Below are 17,708 nucleotides of genomic sequence, written 5' to 3'. Positions count from 1 at the left end.
ATCCAATCAAAATTTTGAGATAGCCATTTTGTTCAGTGTAGTTTATTTTCAGATAGAAAATATGTTTTTGAGGAGGACACTCCCCCACAGCCCACAGGGCAAGGGTTTTAAGTTATGCCCTAGGGGCATATAAGGTTTTTATAGAAGGCGTTGTCATAGAAACTTGAAAACCTCATTCGATTGGAAATTCAAAGGGATAGTGCCCTTTTTAATAGTCGAAAGTGATTGGAGGGCAACTAGCCCCCCCCCCCCAAGTCCATCATTCCCCCAAACACATCCAATCAAAATTTTGAGATAGCCATTTTGTTCAGCATAGTTGATTTCCAAATTGAAAATAAGTTTTTGAGGATGACACTCCCCCAGAACCTTCAGGGCGAGGGTTTTAAGTTATGCCCTGGGCAGTTCATATGGAAGGGCTCGTCGTAGAAACTTCAAAGGGGGCTCATTCGATTGGAAATCGAGAGTTCTAGTGCCCTTTTTAATAGTCGAAAATGATTGGAGGGTAAATTCCCCCCCCCCACGCTCATCATTCCCCCAAGCACCTCTAATCAAAATTTTGAGATAGCCATTTTGTTCAGTGTAGTTGATTTCCAGATAGAAAATATATTTTTGAGGAGGACACTCCCGCACAACCTTCAGGGCAGGGGTTTTAAGTTATGCCCTGGGGGCATATAAGGTTCTTATAGAAGGTGTTGTCGTAGAAACTTCAAAAAAGGCTCATTCGATCGGACATTCAAAGGGATAGTGCCCTTTTTAATAGTCAAAAGTGATTGGAGGGCAACTAGCCCCCCCCCCCACTCCCATCATTTCCCCAAACACATACAATCAATCTTTTGAGATAGCCATTTTGTTCAGTGTAGTTTTAAGTTCTGGAAATTAGGTCTTTGAGGATTACAACTCCCCCAAAGCCCTCAGGGCAAGGGTTGTAATTTAAGGATTCTCCAAATCCTTCATATTATTTCTTATGGAAGGGATGCTTGTATAAACTTTAGAGAGGGCTCATTTGATTGAAAATTGAAAGTTCTTGTTCACTTTTTAAGAGTCAAAAGAGATTGAAGGGCAGCTAGGCCCTCTCCCTCCTCCACGCCCTAAATGCATCAGATAAAACTTTTGAGATAGACATTTTGTTAAAATAGTTCAAAGTTCTGATAACAAAAACTCGAGTGTCAACACAGCCCACCAGGGCCCAGGGTTAGGCATTGTAAGTTATGCCCTGGGGCATAACTTATTAAGGGGAGTTTATAACTTATGGGAAGGGGCTTTGTATGGGAAGAACACATAGGAAATCTATTATAATTATCCAATTATAAGGTTAAAATACATACTCTATGATAGATACAAAATTGCTTTGGCACACAAATTCCTATTAAGGTCAATTCCAAACAGTCATGATCCCTTTATGTCAGCAAGTGAAATGGTCTAAGCCCCCTTATTGGAGCTATTTTTTCAATCCATTCATTGTTGTCAATCGCTGCCCACAGGTTTTTATCAAAGAGGTAATCATATTGACTTTGAAAAAAGCCTCATTCAATTTAAATTTAAATTTATAGATCCGTTTTTTAAAGTAAATAATTATCGGACATTACGCACCACCCCCCCCCCCCATGCCATAAAAACTTGAAAATTTTTGCAATCAAAATCGAACAAAATTAATCAAAAAAAAACTTTCTGAAAAATAAGTTTTTCAAAGAAAAGTAAAAGCCATTTTAAACTTAAGCTCAGGAGATACAAACACCTGCTAAAGTTCAAACTCAAAACGACCAGAAATTACTATTAAAGAATAAATGAAACCCAAAACGAACAGAAATTAAATAAACAATCATAGCAAAAACATACAACAAGTAATAATATAAATGAATAAATAGATCTTAAAGCAAATAATGCTAAGATTGAATATAAAACTCAAGCTTAAAATGAAAAAAAATATTTTCTATTAAAGTATAAATGAAACTTAAAACAAACAGAAATTAAATAAACAATCAATGCAAACAAACATACAATATATATAAATGTAAATGATTAAATAAATCTTAAAACAAGTGAAACTTAAATTGAATATGCAAATCAAGTTTGAATCGAATAAAAATAACTACAAACAAGAGTTTGGGTATTGCCTCACTGCAGAAGCCTAAAACCTACTGCATCATTGGCGCTTTACTGAAAACGAATTATATTACAAATGTTTTCTTTTGTACTTAATATTGAAAATAAATATTAAAATTATGGGTAAAATTATGAACTGATGAGCTTTTAGCAATTAATATCATTATGCATCAAATATTCAGTTTAATTTATTGGTTCTTTCAAGATTGGTCAAGACAAATATAGTTTCACTACAAGCAAAATTTGGATACTGCCCCCTTCTTTAACTGTAAAAACCTAAAGCCTTCTGCGTCATTGGTGCTTCACTGAAAATAATTTACTTGTATTTTACAAATTTATTGTTTTCCAGTTCTTACAGCATTGAAAATGAAAATAAAAATTATAGTGAAAAAAAATCTTGAACTGATGGATCTTTCAACAACTAATATCATGATATATCTAAAATTCAATTTGATTTTGTTTATACTTTCCAAGACTGTTCAAGACTCATATAGTTTTGCCATTTTTTTTAACTCTGCCATTTTTTGTAACTAATCATGTTAGTTTGTTATGAAAACCTTCTATGGCTTCTAGGCATTTCTATTTGAGCAGAAAACTGCACCTCAAACTTTGTGGAACATGCATTTTTGTGCATGAAACACCAAAATATAATAAATGTCAAGTTTTGGAGTGTCCCATCACTCGCAAGCAAGTGCCATTGGTATTTTTAAATCTGTATGGTCAATTTAGGGGGTAGAGGGTAGGCTAATTCTCATAGCAGCCCCATTCCATCATGGTATGGTTCACATTTTCAACACCTGGCGTCAGGACTATCATATAATCTACCAAGCATATAACTACCCCAAATCAGTATCAATAAATAAATGAAACCCAAAACCAAGAAAAATTAAAATAAATGTTAGAGTCAAACTCAAAACGGGCATAAATTAATGTGATTGGGGTTCAAAACCCCTATGCTTTCTAAAAGCCAGAATATAATTTGTAATTTACTGAAAAAAATTCAAATGAGTTTACTGAAAAAAAATGTGCATTGTCAATTTAATATACATATTCTGATATTTATTCCCTAAAATCTTAATTAATTTTTGATTTCTTAAAGTTACAAAAGTGAAAATATTTCAAAGAATTGTTTTCAGTAAAGTGCCAATGATGCAGTAGGTTTTAGGCTTCTGCAGTGAGATGATACCTAAACTCTTGTTTGTAGTTATTTTTATTTGATTCAAACTTGATTTGCACATTCAATTTAAGTTTCACTTGTTTTAAGATTTATTTATTCATTTACATTAATATATATTGTATGTTTGTTCAAATTGATTGTTTATTTAATTTCTGTTTGTTTTAAGTTTCATTTACACTTTAATAGCAAAATATTTTTTTTTGTTTTAAGCTTTATTTTCATATTCAATCTAAGCATTACTTGCTTTAAGATCTATTTATTCATTTAAATTATTACTTGTTGAATGCTATTTGCTATGGTTGTTTATTTAATTTGTTTTCATTTTGGGTTTAATTTATTTCTAATTTTAAATTTTGGTCGTTTAGAGTTTGAATTTTAAAAGATATTCGTATCTACTGAGCTTAAGTTTAAAATGGCCTTTACTTTTCATTCATGTTTCATTCATTACTTTATTCATGTTTGCTCTATAATAGTGAGATATATAAAAGTCATCTGTATGGCTTTATTTTTGCTGGCTCTATAATAGCTTGAGGTATAAAAAGTCATTTGTATGACTTTATTTATGTTTGCTCTATAAAAGAATGAGGCATAAAGTCATCTGTATGACTTTTTATCATTCTACATAATAGGAGAAAGCAAGATATATTGTCTTCTGTTTGACTTTATACTTCATTCTATATAAGAGTAAATGATGATTTTCTATTGCTCAGATATAAAGAAAAAAATTTCTTGATTGTCATATGTAGGTAACCCATTTGTAAGTCAATAATATGATTTGGTAAAAAATTACCAATACTTTAGCATGTAGACCCATTCCTAAAAGTTTCATTTTTCCTAACCTAACCCCTTTCCAAGATAAAAAAAAGTAGCTAAAGAAGAATTTTACCCAGTTCTCTTATTAGCTGACTAGTTAGTTAACTAGATTCTTTAATAGCAAATTAGTTAGCTAATTCTACTGTAGGCCTATATTAGAATACAAATTAGAAACTTTATTATTAGCTGACTAGTTGGCTAATTCAGGCTAAATTTATATAGAGATGAGATCTAATAGTCAACTGGTTGGCAAATTTGAAAATTCCTAGGCTATACATAGGCTACACTTTCATCAATTTTAGCCACCTAGCCTAGTCATCTAAAATAAAATTATTGAAAAAATGATTGACTAAGGATTTTCTCTCTATATATAAACTATACTATTTCATATTAGCTGTATGGTGGACTCCACTCTCCAAGATTGTAAAAAGCCCATAAACTAGAATTTTACCATCTCTAGGTGGTATAGGCCTAATTGAGTTTTTATGTTGAAATGATGATTAGACTACCTGTTGGGTATCTTACCCTAGCCTTGTGTTAGTTGGAGAGCAGATCATGGGGAAGAGTGTTTCAACTTGCAAGTTTATAGCCAGAAAATTCGTCTAAAACCAATAAAAAGCTTTTTAAACAAATAGGAAGAGCTTTCCATTAGGCCTACTAGTTTACTTCACAATTTACCACTATGAATATGGCAGTGTTTTCACTACGATAATTTTAAAATCCTGTCGCGCTGCCCAAAACGCCTGAAAATTCTTGTCAGCAGAACCGAAAAATCCTGAAATTTTTCCTGGCGAGAAAAAGCTAGAACCCTGTATAGCTATGTTTACTTTCCAGAGCAAATGCAATCTCTCTTCATATTTTGACACAATGGGATGCTGGAAGTCAGATAAAGGGATAAGATCTAAAGTACACGTGTCAGTCTTGAAAAATAAAGTAGTCTACCGTCAGCGGTATTGGTCTCCCTTTTCGGACGTATTTTTTATAGCTAAATCCAACTTTTATTTTATCCCTTTCTGCAGTTTAACTACAATTTAAAGTAGTTTTAAAGATTCTTGTTCCCTTAATTTTGAATTGAAGTGTGAGGAAGAACGAAATCTTATTTTCAACTAATTTCAATGTAAGCGCATTCCCGGGAATGGCGGGAAATAAGGTTTTGAAGTTTCATTACAGTTGGATTACAGTCTCTGAGTGGATCGTCGAACTCCCCTTTGATAAGGTTCCTTCCTTACGTATAATGAAAATTTGCAAATCGCAACAACCTCGAACTACCTCAGGCGTTGTGTTTGCCAATCTGTTACTTCTCAGTACTTCATACAAAAAAGACCTAAAGATTGTCGGATAAATAGAACATATCAAATATGAGAGGACCAGTAGAATAAATAAAATACAAGAGACATCGAGAAAACCGGCTCAGACACATTAGCAATTCAAGACTGCACCAAAGATAAAGTAAATCGACCAAGATGAAATGTCACACTAATCGCCACATGTCACACCTCCCAAGATTTTTCGCTCTGCAACAATGGAGACTAGAATTTTACCATTTCTAGCTAGTATAATTGAGTTTTTATGTTGAAATGGTGATTAGACTAACTGTTGGATACCTTACTTGCAAGTTTATAGCCAACAAATTCGTCTAAAACCAATAAAACGGTTTTTAAATAAATAAGGAGAACTTTCCATTACAACTATGAATAAGCCAATAAGTTGAACATACCGCTCTATGCCTTTTTTATGCTCTTTCTTAACATAATAATCACTTTACAACCCAAAGTCAATCCAATCTTTCATCTCTTAAATCTATGACTATCTACTTTAGTTCTGCCCTATGAATGACCCATGGATGGATCATAGATAGACTTATCTATCAACAAATGAAATGACATAATTTTTATACAATCCTAAATGGCTTATCCCTAATTTTCCTCTCAATTACTCGGACTATCTGCCTTGGCTTTTTCTACAATTAGCCATGTCTTGATGCCTACTGTAAAATACTTGATTTGAATTCAAAATCAAAGGATTGAATTGAAAACCAAGTACTTTGCAGGAGGCATCAAGACATGACTAATTGTAGAAAAAGCCAAGACAGATAGTCCAAGCAATTACTCGGAAACTCAACTTTAAACCCTTTAAAGACCCTTAAAAAGGTCGTTTAACTCCTATTATTAAAAAATGCAGTTTTATTCAATTGAACGTAAGGAGCAACGTTTCAAACTAAAATGTAAGAATTACGCATAAGGTTTACGTTTACGGTTTTATGTAGCTAAGCTTTCAGACTAAATTACTTTCCCTTCAGACCAAAGTGACTAAAAACTACGTGAAAAACTTTTTGTTTTTTTTAATGACGCTACTTTTAGAACTTGGTAGTTAGTTAAAAAATTTCAACATGACAGCTAATAATAGTTCTAATGATAATGTTTCAGTTATTGTGGGTACTTGTCAATTAGCCGGAACACACGCGAGAAGTCAAATTTGGTTAATGCTAATGAAATAAAACGAAATATAATGAAAATTTAATAGTTTAGAAACAAATTTGGGCTATATATTTCGACATTAGGGGGATGGGGGGAGGGGGTAAAGCATAGCATGTATTAAATACGTAACCTAACCTAGGTACCTTTCCCCCCTAATCCCCCCAAAAAACCTAAATTTAAATATTGTAAACGCAATGACAAGCGACGGTTACAATCCATTTCTCTATTGAAAGACTCGTTTGACTGGTTTCTTAAGCATTTTCCCTATACAATACATCGCGTGGGTTCCGGTTAACTGACAAGTACCTTATTTTGTTAGCGCTACTTACTTCCGAGCAAAATTAAAATGCCAATTGCTTTAAAAAACAAAAGAAAAGGAAACAGTAGGTACGCCTGATGCTAGAAAAAATAAAAGAGAGAAACCAGGGCAGTCAAACTTGCTCTATGAGCTTCTCCTGACTGACGATGATGAAAAACTCATGAATTTTACACGCTCTACTAGAAATGAATTTTCTGATTTGCTAGGTAAAGTGTGAGTAAAAACTACAAAAATATAAAAATTATAGAAAAGTTATATCCTCTGAGACTCGCCTAGCCTTGAGTTTGTGTTTAGCAGCAAGAAACGGCATGACACCTCTACACTATGAGTTCAGAGTTGGAATTTGGATAGTTTGAGAAAGTTTGAAAGAGACTGCACAGGACATTTTTGATATTCCTTCTCCCAATTTTCTTGCTACTCTATATGAGGAAGACTTAAAAGCAACTACAGTGCAGATTTTTACCCGATGGAAGATGCCAAATTGCATAGTTACTATAGACGGTAAGCACATCAGGCTTCAATGCTCTTACAATTCTGGCTCACAGGTTTATAACTATAAGAACTATTTTAGTGTTATTTTTACTTGCAACTTGTTATGCGAACTACACATTTTGTTTTATGACATTGGTGTCTACAGATCTGTAAGTGATGGATGTGTATTTTCTCGGTCAGAATTTGGGAGGCATATCGATAGTGGAGATATCAGGCTTCTTCCACCCGAAAAAACTCCCTGGGACCTACGCCATGTTTCCAATTTCTTTTTCTTACGGGACGAAGCTTTTCTGCTCAAGGAGTACATAATGAGGCCCACTTCTGGTAGAAAACTTGTTGAACTCCGAAAGATATACAATTACAGAGTTTCCTCAATTTGCAGGTTAATCGAGAACATGTTCGGCATTTTCGTGCAAAGGTTCAGAATGTTTAGGTCAGAAATAATCATGCAGCTTGAGAAGTTTATGACAATCGTGGATTGTGCACTTTGCCCTCACAATTACATTACTACTTTGCGTGGTACCCCAAACGCTTAACCAGAGTCTCAAGCTTCTATTTCAAATGCCTCATTCCTGGATCTAGATCGTACAATAAGTAATAATGCTTCAAGACAATCCAGAAACTTTAGAAACTTACTTAGAAAAATACTTTAGAAAAATACGAGAAACTTTAGAAAAATACACTCCTATCCTTTCATTTTCAATAATACAAACTTTCCTTAAAAAAAAAAAAAAAAAAAAAAAAATAATTTTCAACTTTTCTCATAATTGTTGGATTAGGCATTTCTTTTAATCCATTTAGTCAAATTTATGGCCGTACCCAGTATTTTTTCGGAGGGTGTTTTACTCAAAGATTTGTTTTCGGGGGGGGGGGTGGTTACACAAAAAACATAACAAAACGAAAACAAAATTTGTTTATATCCTTTTTTGTTACGTTTTTAAGAGTCTAAAAAAATTTTCGGAAGGGGTTCAACCCCCCCCCCCCTCTAGGTACGGCCTTGGTAAGATTAGATAAAAAGTTATAACATAATTTAACTTTAATTATCACAATAAAAATTTCACTAATTAATTCATTTAATTAACTAAAAGGATTAGACCTATTAGTGTATCATTGGTTGAAAACTATTAGTTTCTAATTAGTTTTTAATTAGTGAAAACTAATTAAACGTCCCTTGTGTTTCAAGAGTTGTTCTTAAAGAATTGGGACAACAACTCAAACTTTAGCGTAAAGAGTGAGGTGTTGAGGAAAACGCCACACCCATCATATACGTCATAATTTCTGTTTGTTTTAATTGAAAAAAATTGTTTTTGTCTTTAGTTTCCGATCATTTTTTAAATAATGCCAGGAAAACTGGCTCCACCCCCACAGAAAAATTCCCCTTCCCATGGAAATATCCTGTAGACAATTCGACATCGGTAAAAAATTTCCCGGACAATTACCCTTAACATCTCCAAACGTAAAATGGAGTCGGCAAACTGAAAGCAAGCCATTTAAAAATTATTTCGTGAAGGAATTCTCGCAGATTCCCTCAGTGGAAAATATCCCCTGGAAAGCCCACCCCCTGGAAACTTTCCTCCCCACGGAAAATTCTCCCCGTGGAAAATCCCCCTACAAAAAATTCACCCCCCTCCCTCCCTCCGTAAAATGTATGCATACTTCCCAATAACAACTACTATGGGTAAACAATAGGCAAGTTATATAACTTAAAGACCTTTCCTCGGGGGCTGTGGGGGTCATGTTATCTCTGAAGGCATAGTTATTCAGCCTTTCAACTATGCTAAGCAAAATGGCTATCTCAAAACTTTCAACGGACAGTTTCGGAAAAAGGGGCGTGGGAGAGAGCCTAGTTCCCTCCAACTCTTTTGGTCACTTAAAACGGGCACTAGAACTTTTAATTTCCATTCAAATGAGCCCTCTTTTTAATATTCCAGGACCACTGAGTTGATACGATCAGCCCTGAGAAAAACGATAGGTAAAAAAAAACCCAGATAAACACGCATCAGTGACCTTTCTTATGGCCAAAAATAAAAAAAAAATTCTACATTTTTACAAAAAGGAGCTTGAAACCTCTTCAGTAGGGTTCCCTAATACGTTGAATCTAATGATGTGATTTGCATTAAGATTCTTTGACTCTTAGGCCGTGCTTCCACCTTTTTTGGAAAATCCGGCAAATTTTATGAGGCTCGTAGCATTTAATGGGTAAAACTAAACTTACAGAACTTTTATATTTGGAATCAGCATAAAAAGCCGATTTTTTTTTACATATCTATTGGTATAAAAATACCGTTTTCTATAGTTTCGATTACTATTGAGCCGTGTCGCTTACAGTTCCTTACTTACAGTTCGTTACTACGAAGTGTTTGATAAAGGCTATATTTAGCCGTGCATCACTCTTGTTTCAACCCATATAATTGTAAATTAAATCAACTGAGAAAAAATCAAGAACCGAAAAACACATGAGAAATAATTATGTAGTCTGGCTTATATACTTGCACTTTAAGGGAGGAATTAGGGGTAATGACAAGTAGATCTATACATCACTTGGTTCCAATTCTATACATTATACAGTTCTATTTCTATAGATCCCACGGTTCCCCTTTTATAGACCCGGGTGATCTGTAGAGCTTTGGCTGGGAAGAAGTCCACATTACAATGCGTAGCTAGAGTTGACAGACAATTTGATCTAAGCGAGGATGAAAATAAAAACGGTTGAATTGACCTCGAGTTGGAAATTACATTTCCAAAGCATGTGGCTTCTTCGAGCTACAAGTTCGTGCTGACAGAAGAAACAAGCTCTGTCTACACAAGCAAGGTAAAATTGGTTTTGTTAAAGTCTTCTGAGGTCGGTGGCACCTCAAGAGCCTATAGTAAGTTGGTCTTAGGGGTCGATGTGTCTAGTTTTATGATCCCCTGGGGTTATTCTTTTACTGAAGCAACTGGTTTGATAAGTTTTGAAGGCTGTTTTTTAGTTTTTTCTACGAATTTTGTATAACTGATGTTTTTTTTATCGCTTTTGATACATTTGCTACAAATAAAAGAGATTTACCGCAAATATGACGGTCTTAAAGATGACGGTAAAAGATGATTGTCAAAGTAACCCCAAGGCCGGGTGACTTTGATAATCGACATTATCGTTAAAAATGAAATATTTCCGTCAGAGATGCAATACTAAGCGTCTCAGGCTGCCATCTAGTAGCAAAAGTCACACTTTTGGCACTAGTTCCAGAATTTTTTTACCACCCTGCTAAGTCCTAGAGGGCTTTAAATTTGAAAACTGTATAAAAGTCACCCCGGCTGACGGTATCGCATTTTAGATAAAGATGCATCCCATTCATACATAAATTACAGCGGTTCATTGTCTAATATTGATCACTGTGTTGTTTCTTCTGGTGTTTCGATTAGCGATATTCACATTGACCAGGAGGAATGTGATTATGACCATCTGCCCCTTTCAGCCACTATCACCATCACTACGACTCGGGCTGAACAGACCTTATGTCCTAATTACCGAAAGTGGATCAGAGGCAACGGTATAGCGTTGCCTATAGTAAAGGCCATACGGCTCCAATGTTTCATTATTATTTTTTTTTCCCAGACGCACTTTATATGGAAGGGGTCGTCGTAGAAACTTCAAAGGGGGCTCATTCGATTGGAAATTGAGAGTTCTAGTGCCCTTTTTAATAGTCGAAAATGATTGGAGGGCATATAGCCCCCCACGCACATCATTCCCCCAAAAACATCCAATCAAAATTTTGAGATAGCTATTTTGATCATCGTAGTTGATTTCCAGATAGAAAATATGTTTTTGAGTAGGATACTCCCCCACAACCTTCAGGGCAAGGGTTTTAAGTTATGCCCTGGGGGCATATAAGTTTTTTATAGAAGGCGTTGTCGTAAAAACTTCAAAACAGGCTCATTCGATTGGAAATTAAAGAGCTAGTGCCCTTTTTAATAGTCGAAAGTGATTGGAGTGCAACTAGCCCCCCCCACGCCCATCATTTCCCCAAACACATCTAATCAAAATTTTGATAGCCATTTTGTTCAGCGTAGTTGATTTCCAGATAGAAAATAGGTTTTTGAGGAGGACACTCCCCCCACAGCCCTCGGGGAAAGGTTTTTAATTTATGCCCTGGGGTCAAATAAGGTTTTATATAAAGCGTTGTCGTAGAAACTTCAAAAAGGCTCATTCGATAAGAAATTAAACGGCTAGTGCCGTTTTTAATAGTCGGAAGTGTTTGGAGTGCAACTAGCCCCCCCGCCCATCATTTCCCCAAACACATCCAATCAAAATTTTGAGATAGCCATTTTGTTCAGCGTAATTGATTTCCAGATAGAAAATATATTTTTGAGGAGGACACTCCTCCACAACCCTCAGGGCAAGGGTTTTAAGCTATGCCCTAGGGACATATAAGGTTTTTGTAGAAGGTGTTGTCGTAGAAACTTCAAAACAGGCTCATTCAATTGGAAATTAAAGGGCTAGTGCCCTTTTTAATAGTCGAAAGTGATTGGCGTGCAACAACCCCCCCCCCCCACGCCCATCATTTCCCCAAACATATCTAATCAAAATTTTGATAGCCATTCTGTTCAGCGTAGTTGATTTCCAGATAGAAAATATATTTTTGAGGAGGACACTCCCCCACAAGCTTCAGGGCAAGGGTTTTAAGTTAAAGGTTTTTATATAAGGTTTTATAGAAGACGTTGTCGTAGAAACTTCAAAAAAGGCTCATTTGATTGGAAATTCAAAGGGATAGTGCCCTTTTTAATAGTCAAAAGTGATTGGAGGGTAACTAGCCCCCCTCCCCACCACGCCCATCATTCCCCCAAACACAACCAATCAAAATTTTTAGATAGCAATTTTGTTCATGGTAGTTTATTTTCAAAGAGAAAACTCTTTGTTGAGGCGGACAATCCCGAAAAACCCTCAGGGCAAGGGTTTTAAGTTATGCCCTGGGGGCATATAAGGTTTTTATAGAAGGCATTGTCGTAGAAACTTCAAAAAGGCTCATTCGATTAGAAATTCATACGGCTAGTACCCTTTTTAATAGTCGAAAGTGATTGATGGGCAACTAGCCCCCCCACTACGCCCATCATTCCCCCAAACACATCGAATCAGAATTTTTAGATAGCCATTTTGTTCAGCGTAGTTGATTTCCTGATCTAAAATATTTTTTTGAGGAGGACAATCCCCCACAACCCTCAGGTCAAGGGTTTTAAGTTATGCCCTGGGGGCATGTAATGTTTTTATAGAAGGCGTTGTCGTAGAAACTTCAAAAAAGTCTCATTAGATTGGAAATTCAAAGGGATAGTGCCCTTTTCAATAATCGAAAGTGATAGGAGGGCAACTAGCCCCCCCACGCCCATCATTCCCCCAAGCACATCCAATCAAAATTTTGAGATAGCCATTTTGTTCAGTGTAGTGGATTTTCAGATAGATCATATGTTTTTGAGGAAGACAATCCCCCACAACCCTCAAGGCAAGGGTTTTAAGTTATGCCCTGGGAGCATATAAGGTTTTTGTAGAAGGCGTTGCTGCAGACACTTCAAAAAAGGCTCATTCGATTGGAAATTCAAAGGGCTAGTGCCCTTTTTAATAGTTGAAAGTGATTGGAAGGTAACTAGCCCTCCCCCCACGCCCATCATTCCCCCAAACACATCCAATCAAAATTTTGAGATAGCCATTTTGTTCAGCGTAATTGATTTTCAGATAGAAAATATGTTTTTAAGGAGGACACTCCCCCACAACCCTCAGGGCAAGGGTTTTAAGTTATACCATGGGGGCATATAAGGTTTTTGTAGAACGTGTTGTCGTATAAAATTCAAAAAAGACTCATTCGATTAGAAATTCAAAGGGCTAGTGCCCTTTAAATAGTCTAAAATGATTGGAGGGCAACTAGCCCCCCACGCCCATCATTCCCCCAAACACATTCAATCAAAATTTTGAGATAGCCATTTTGTTCAACGTAGTTGATTTTCAGCTAGAAAATATGTTTTTGAGGAGGACATTCCCCACAACCCTTAAGGCAAGGGTTTCATGTTACCCCCTGGGGCCATGTACGGTTTTTATAAAAGGAGATGTCGTAATAACTTAAAAAGAGTCTCATTTGATTGTAAATTGAAAGGGATAGTGCCTTTTGAATAATCGAAAGTAATTTGAGGGCAACTAGCCCCTCTCTCATGCCCACTTTTCCCCAAACACATCCAATCAAAATTTTGAGACAGCCATTTTATTAAACGTAGTTTTAGGGTCTCGAAATTAGGTCTTTGAAGATGACAACTCCCCCACAGCCCTCAGGGCAAGGGTTGTAATTTAAGGATTCTCCGAATCCTTCATATTATTTTTTATGGAAGGGATACTCGTATAAACTTTAGAGAGGGCTCATTTGATTGGAAATTGAAAGTTCTTGTTGACTTTTAAGAGTCAAAAGAGATTGGAGGGCAACTAGCCCCCCCTCCTCCATGCCCTAAATGCACCAGATAAAAATTTTGTTAAAAATAGTTGAAAGGTTAAGTAACAAAACTCTGGCGCCGACAAAACCCCCCAGGGCTCTGGGGCAGGAAGGGATTCTCGTATATACTTCAGAGAGAGCTCATTTGATTTGAAATTGGAAGTTCTAGTCCAGCTCTTACGAGTCAAAATCGATCAAAGGGCAAATACCCCCCCCCACGCCCTTTTCCCCACCCCTCCCTTTGAACTAATTATGTTTATACCTGAAGGCTCAATGAGAGTTAGAATGTTTTGGTATTAAAACACACCTATTAGGCATCTGCTCTCCTCCCTAACCAGGAAAGATACAGAGAGTATAAGGCAGTGGTAAATCCAGGGGAGGGGCGAGGGGGGCGCCCTCCTAATAGAGCCTAAACTGGTATAATTTACTTAATTAACTCACGATTGCGCCAATTGAACTTGCTTCTAACGAAAATTTATCGGATCAACCTATTTCCCCCCTTAAAAAACCCTGGATCCGCCCCTTGTGTAAGGGCACTATAAATTTTAATTTGTAATTCAATGAGCCCCGTTCCAAAGTTTATGCGACCACCTCTTCCACATAAAGTGCCCCTATAAAAATAAATAAGTATTAATTCATTGAACACTTATTGCTCTTTACTTAGGTAATGCTATAGCATTGCTTCTGACCTAAAAAGTTGAGTAGAAATTTCAGCTTCCATTTTTATGAATATCTGAAATTATCTGAAGGGAATATGTTTAGGGAGCATATTCCACGGCTAGGAAATTTCTGCTGGGTGGAATTTAATGCGGGGGAATTATCAGCAGGAAAAGAAAATGTTCTTGGAGGGGGGGAGGAATTTCCCAGGGGTGGGTTTTCCAAATGTGAATTATTCAGGGAGGGGACGACTAAATCTATTCGATAATATTCTAAATTTTACATCTGAAAGTAATGGGAATAAAGAATCAACGGGAATGTCAGAGATAGCATTTCAGGTTCCTTTGGACGATTTTGTTCGTGTCTTTTAAAAAAAGACATTTTCAAAAGACAGATTAATTTCATTTGTTTTACTTTCTCTGTGGCTGCTCAATTATGCATGTGAGGGGGGAGACTTCCTCCCACCACTGTCTCTGTTAAGGTTTCAGTTTTTATCTCAAGCCTTAAAAATGAACGCAATGCGATAAAAGTATAACTCAAAATAACATATATAGAATAATATATGCACATAAAACGGAACAATTAATCAAAATTGCACATTATGAGTTGAAGCTCACCCAAATGATGAAATCAATCAATCCTGAAAATATAAAGTATTTTTGAGTATTTTAACGTCTTCCACAACTCGAACGGTCCAACATTCTACAGCCCAATGAGTCTGTCTAATCTCCTAAATCGGGAACGGGGGAGATAAGTGAAGTTCCGCCCCGTATTAAATAAGTCTCAAACATCACCCTCCCCCTCTCCTACTGTCTAAGGTAAAGTTTTCTTCCTTCTGTTTTTATGCCTCCCCCACCCCAAAAACTTTAATAAGGTAAAGTTTTGTATGGGAAGAACACATAGTAAATCTATTATAATTATCCAATTATAAGGTTAAAATACATACTCTGTGATAGATGCAAAAGTGCTTTGGCGCACAAAATCCTATTAAGGTCAAGTTCAAACAGTAGTGATCCCTTCGTGTCAGCAAGTGAAATGGTCAAAACACCCTTATTGGATCTGTCTTGTCAATCCATTCATTGTTGTCAATCGCTGTCCACAAGTTATGCAAGCTGTCTATTGTCCATATATAATGCTTTTATCAAAGAGGTAATCGTATAGACTTAAAAAGCCTCAATCGATTTCAATTGAAAGTTCTAGATCCGTTTTTTAAAGTCAAGAATAATCGGACAGTAAGCAACCCCTCCAAGCGATAAAAACTTGAAACTTTTTGCAGTCAAAAACGAACAAAATTTAATTTAAAGAAACTTTCCAAAAAATAATTTTTTCAAAGAAAAGTAAATGCCATTTTAAACTTAAGCTCAGGAGATATGAATACCTGTTAAAATTCAAACTTAAAACGACCAGAAATTACTATTAAAGAATAAATGAAACCAAAAACGAGCAGGAATTAAATAAACAATCATAGCAAAAAACATACAACAAGTAATAATATAAATGAATAAATAGATTTTAAAGCGAGTAATGCTTTGATTGAATATGAAAATCAAGCTTAAAACGAAAACAAATATTTTTCTATTAAAGTATAACGAACAGAAATTAAATAAACAATCAATGCGAACAAACATAAAATATATATTAATGTAAATGAATAAATAAATCTTAAAACGAGTGAAACTTAAATTGAATATGCAAATCAAGTTTGAATCGACTAAAAATAACTACAAACAAGAGTTTGGGTATCGCCCCACTGCATAAGCCTAAAACCTACTGCGTCATTGGCGCTTTACAGAAAACGAATTATATTACAAATGTTGTCTTTTGTACTTAATATTGAAAATAAATATTAAAATTACAGTAAAATTTTTAACTGATGAGCTTTTATCAATTAATATCATTATGCATAAAATATTCAGTTTAATTTATTAGTTCTTTTCAAGATTAGTCAAGACAAATATAGTTTCACTACAAACAAAATTTGGATACTGTCCCCTTCTTTAACTGTAAAAACCTAAAGCCTTCTGCGTCATTGGTGCTTCACTGAAAACGAATTACTCGTATATTACAAATTTATTATTTTCCAGCTCTTACAGAATTGAAAATGAAAATAAAAATTACACTGAAAAAAAAATAATCTTGAACTGATGGATCTCTCAACAATTAATATAATTATATATCTAATATTCAATTTGATTTTGTTTATACTCTCCAAGACTGTTCAAGACTCATATAGTTTTGCCATTTTTTTTAACTCTGCCATTTTTTCTAACTAATCGTGTGAATAACTATCTAATGAATAAATAAATCTTAAAATGAATTACCTTACAAATGTTTTCTTTTGTACTTAATATTGAAATTAAATATTAAAATTACAGTAAAATTTTGAACTGATGAGCTTTCAGCAATTAATATCATTATACATCAAATATTCAGTTTAATTTATTAGTTCTTTCCAAGAGTGGTCAAGACATATATAGTTTCACTACAAACAAAATTTGGATGCTGCCGCCCTCTTTAACTGCAAAAACCTAAAGCCTTCTGCGTCATTGACGCTTCACTGAAAACGAATTACTCTTATATTACACATTTATTCTTTTCCAGTTCTTACAGCATTGAAAATAAAAACAAAAAGTACAGTGAAAAAAAATCTTGAACTGATAGATCTTTCAACAATTAATATCATTATATATCTAATATTCAATATGATTTTGTTTATACTTTCCAAGACAGTTCAAGACTCATATAGTTTCCAGTAATGCACAAATGACGCAGTAGGTTTTAGGCTTCTGCAGTGAAGCGATACCCAAACTCTTGTTTTTAGTTATTTTTATTCGATTCAAACTTGATTTGCATATTCAATTTAAGTTTCACTCGTTTTAAGATTTATTTATTCATTTACATTAATATATAGTGTATGTTTCTTCGCATTGATTGTTTATTTAATTTCTGTTCGTTTTAAGTTTCATTTATACCTTAATAGCAAACTATTTTTTTTTGTTTTAAGCTTGATTTTTCATATTCAATCTAAGCTTTACTCGCTTTAAAATCGATTTATTCATTTATATTATTACTTGTATGTTTTTTGCTATGATTGTTTATTTAATTTCTGTTCGTTTTGGGTTTCATTTATTCTTTAATAGTAATTTCTGGTCATTTTCAGTTTGAATTTTAACAGGTATTCATATCCCTGAGCTTAAGTTTAAAATGGCCGTTACTTTTCTTTG

At 34.9% G+C, this 17,708-nt stretch overlaps 2 protein-coding genes across 4 annotated transcripts in view; one reads left to right on the top strand and one right to left on the bottom strand.

Moving 5' to 3' along the window:
- LOC148949761 (ceramide synthase 6-like) overlaps positions 1–4,772 on the bottom strand; it is a 72,096-nt gene extending 67,324 nt beyond the window's left edge. For 2 of the 3 annotated variants that reach the window (XM_089093729.1, XM_089093734.1), the window contains exon 1: positions 4,619–4,772. The gene's annotated coding sequence lies outside the window, so the exon portion shown is untranslated. Of the gene's footprint in view, positions 1–4,602 lie in introns of all 3 variants that reach the window. The other variant, XM_089093730.1, reaches the window with a different exon arrangement.
- A 2,590-nt stretch (positions 4,773–7,362) lies between these two features.
- On the top strand, positions 7,363–7,917 carry LOC148949760 (uncharacterized). The gene has a single exon (XM_089092778.1). It carries the CDS (start codon positions 7,363–7,365, stop codon positions 7,915–7,917), a length of 555 nt encoding a protein of 184 aa, XP_088948904.1.
- Positions 7,918–17,708: the final 9,791 nt, after the last annotated feature.

This window comes from Artemia sp. Qi Xiang Cuo, chromosome 8 (assembly GCF_049724085.1).
Source record: "Artemia sp. Qi Xiang Cuo chromosome 8, ASM4972408v1, whole genome shotgun sequence".
Classification (NCBI taxonomy): domain Eukaryota; kingdom Metazoa; phylum Arthropoda; class Branchiopoda; order Anostraca; family Artemiidae; genus Artemia; species Artemia sp. Qi Xiang Cuo.
This window is presented reverse-complemented; position numbering and strand designations above follow the sequence as displayed.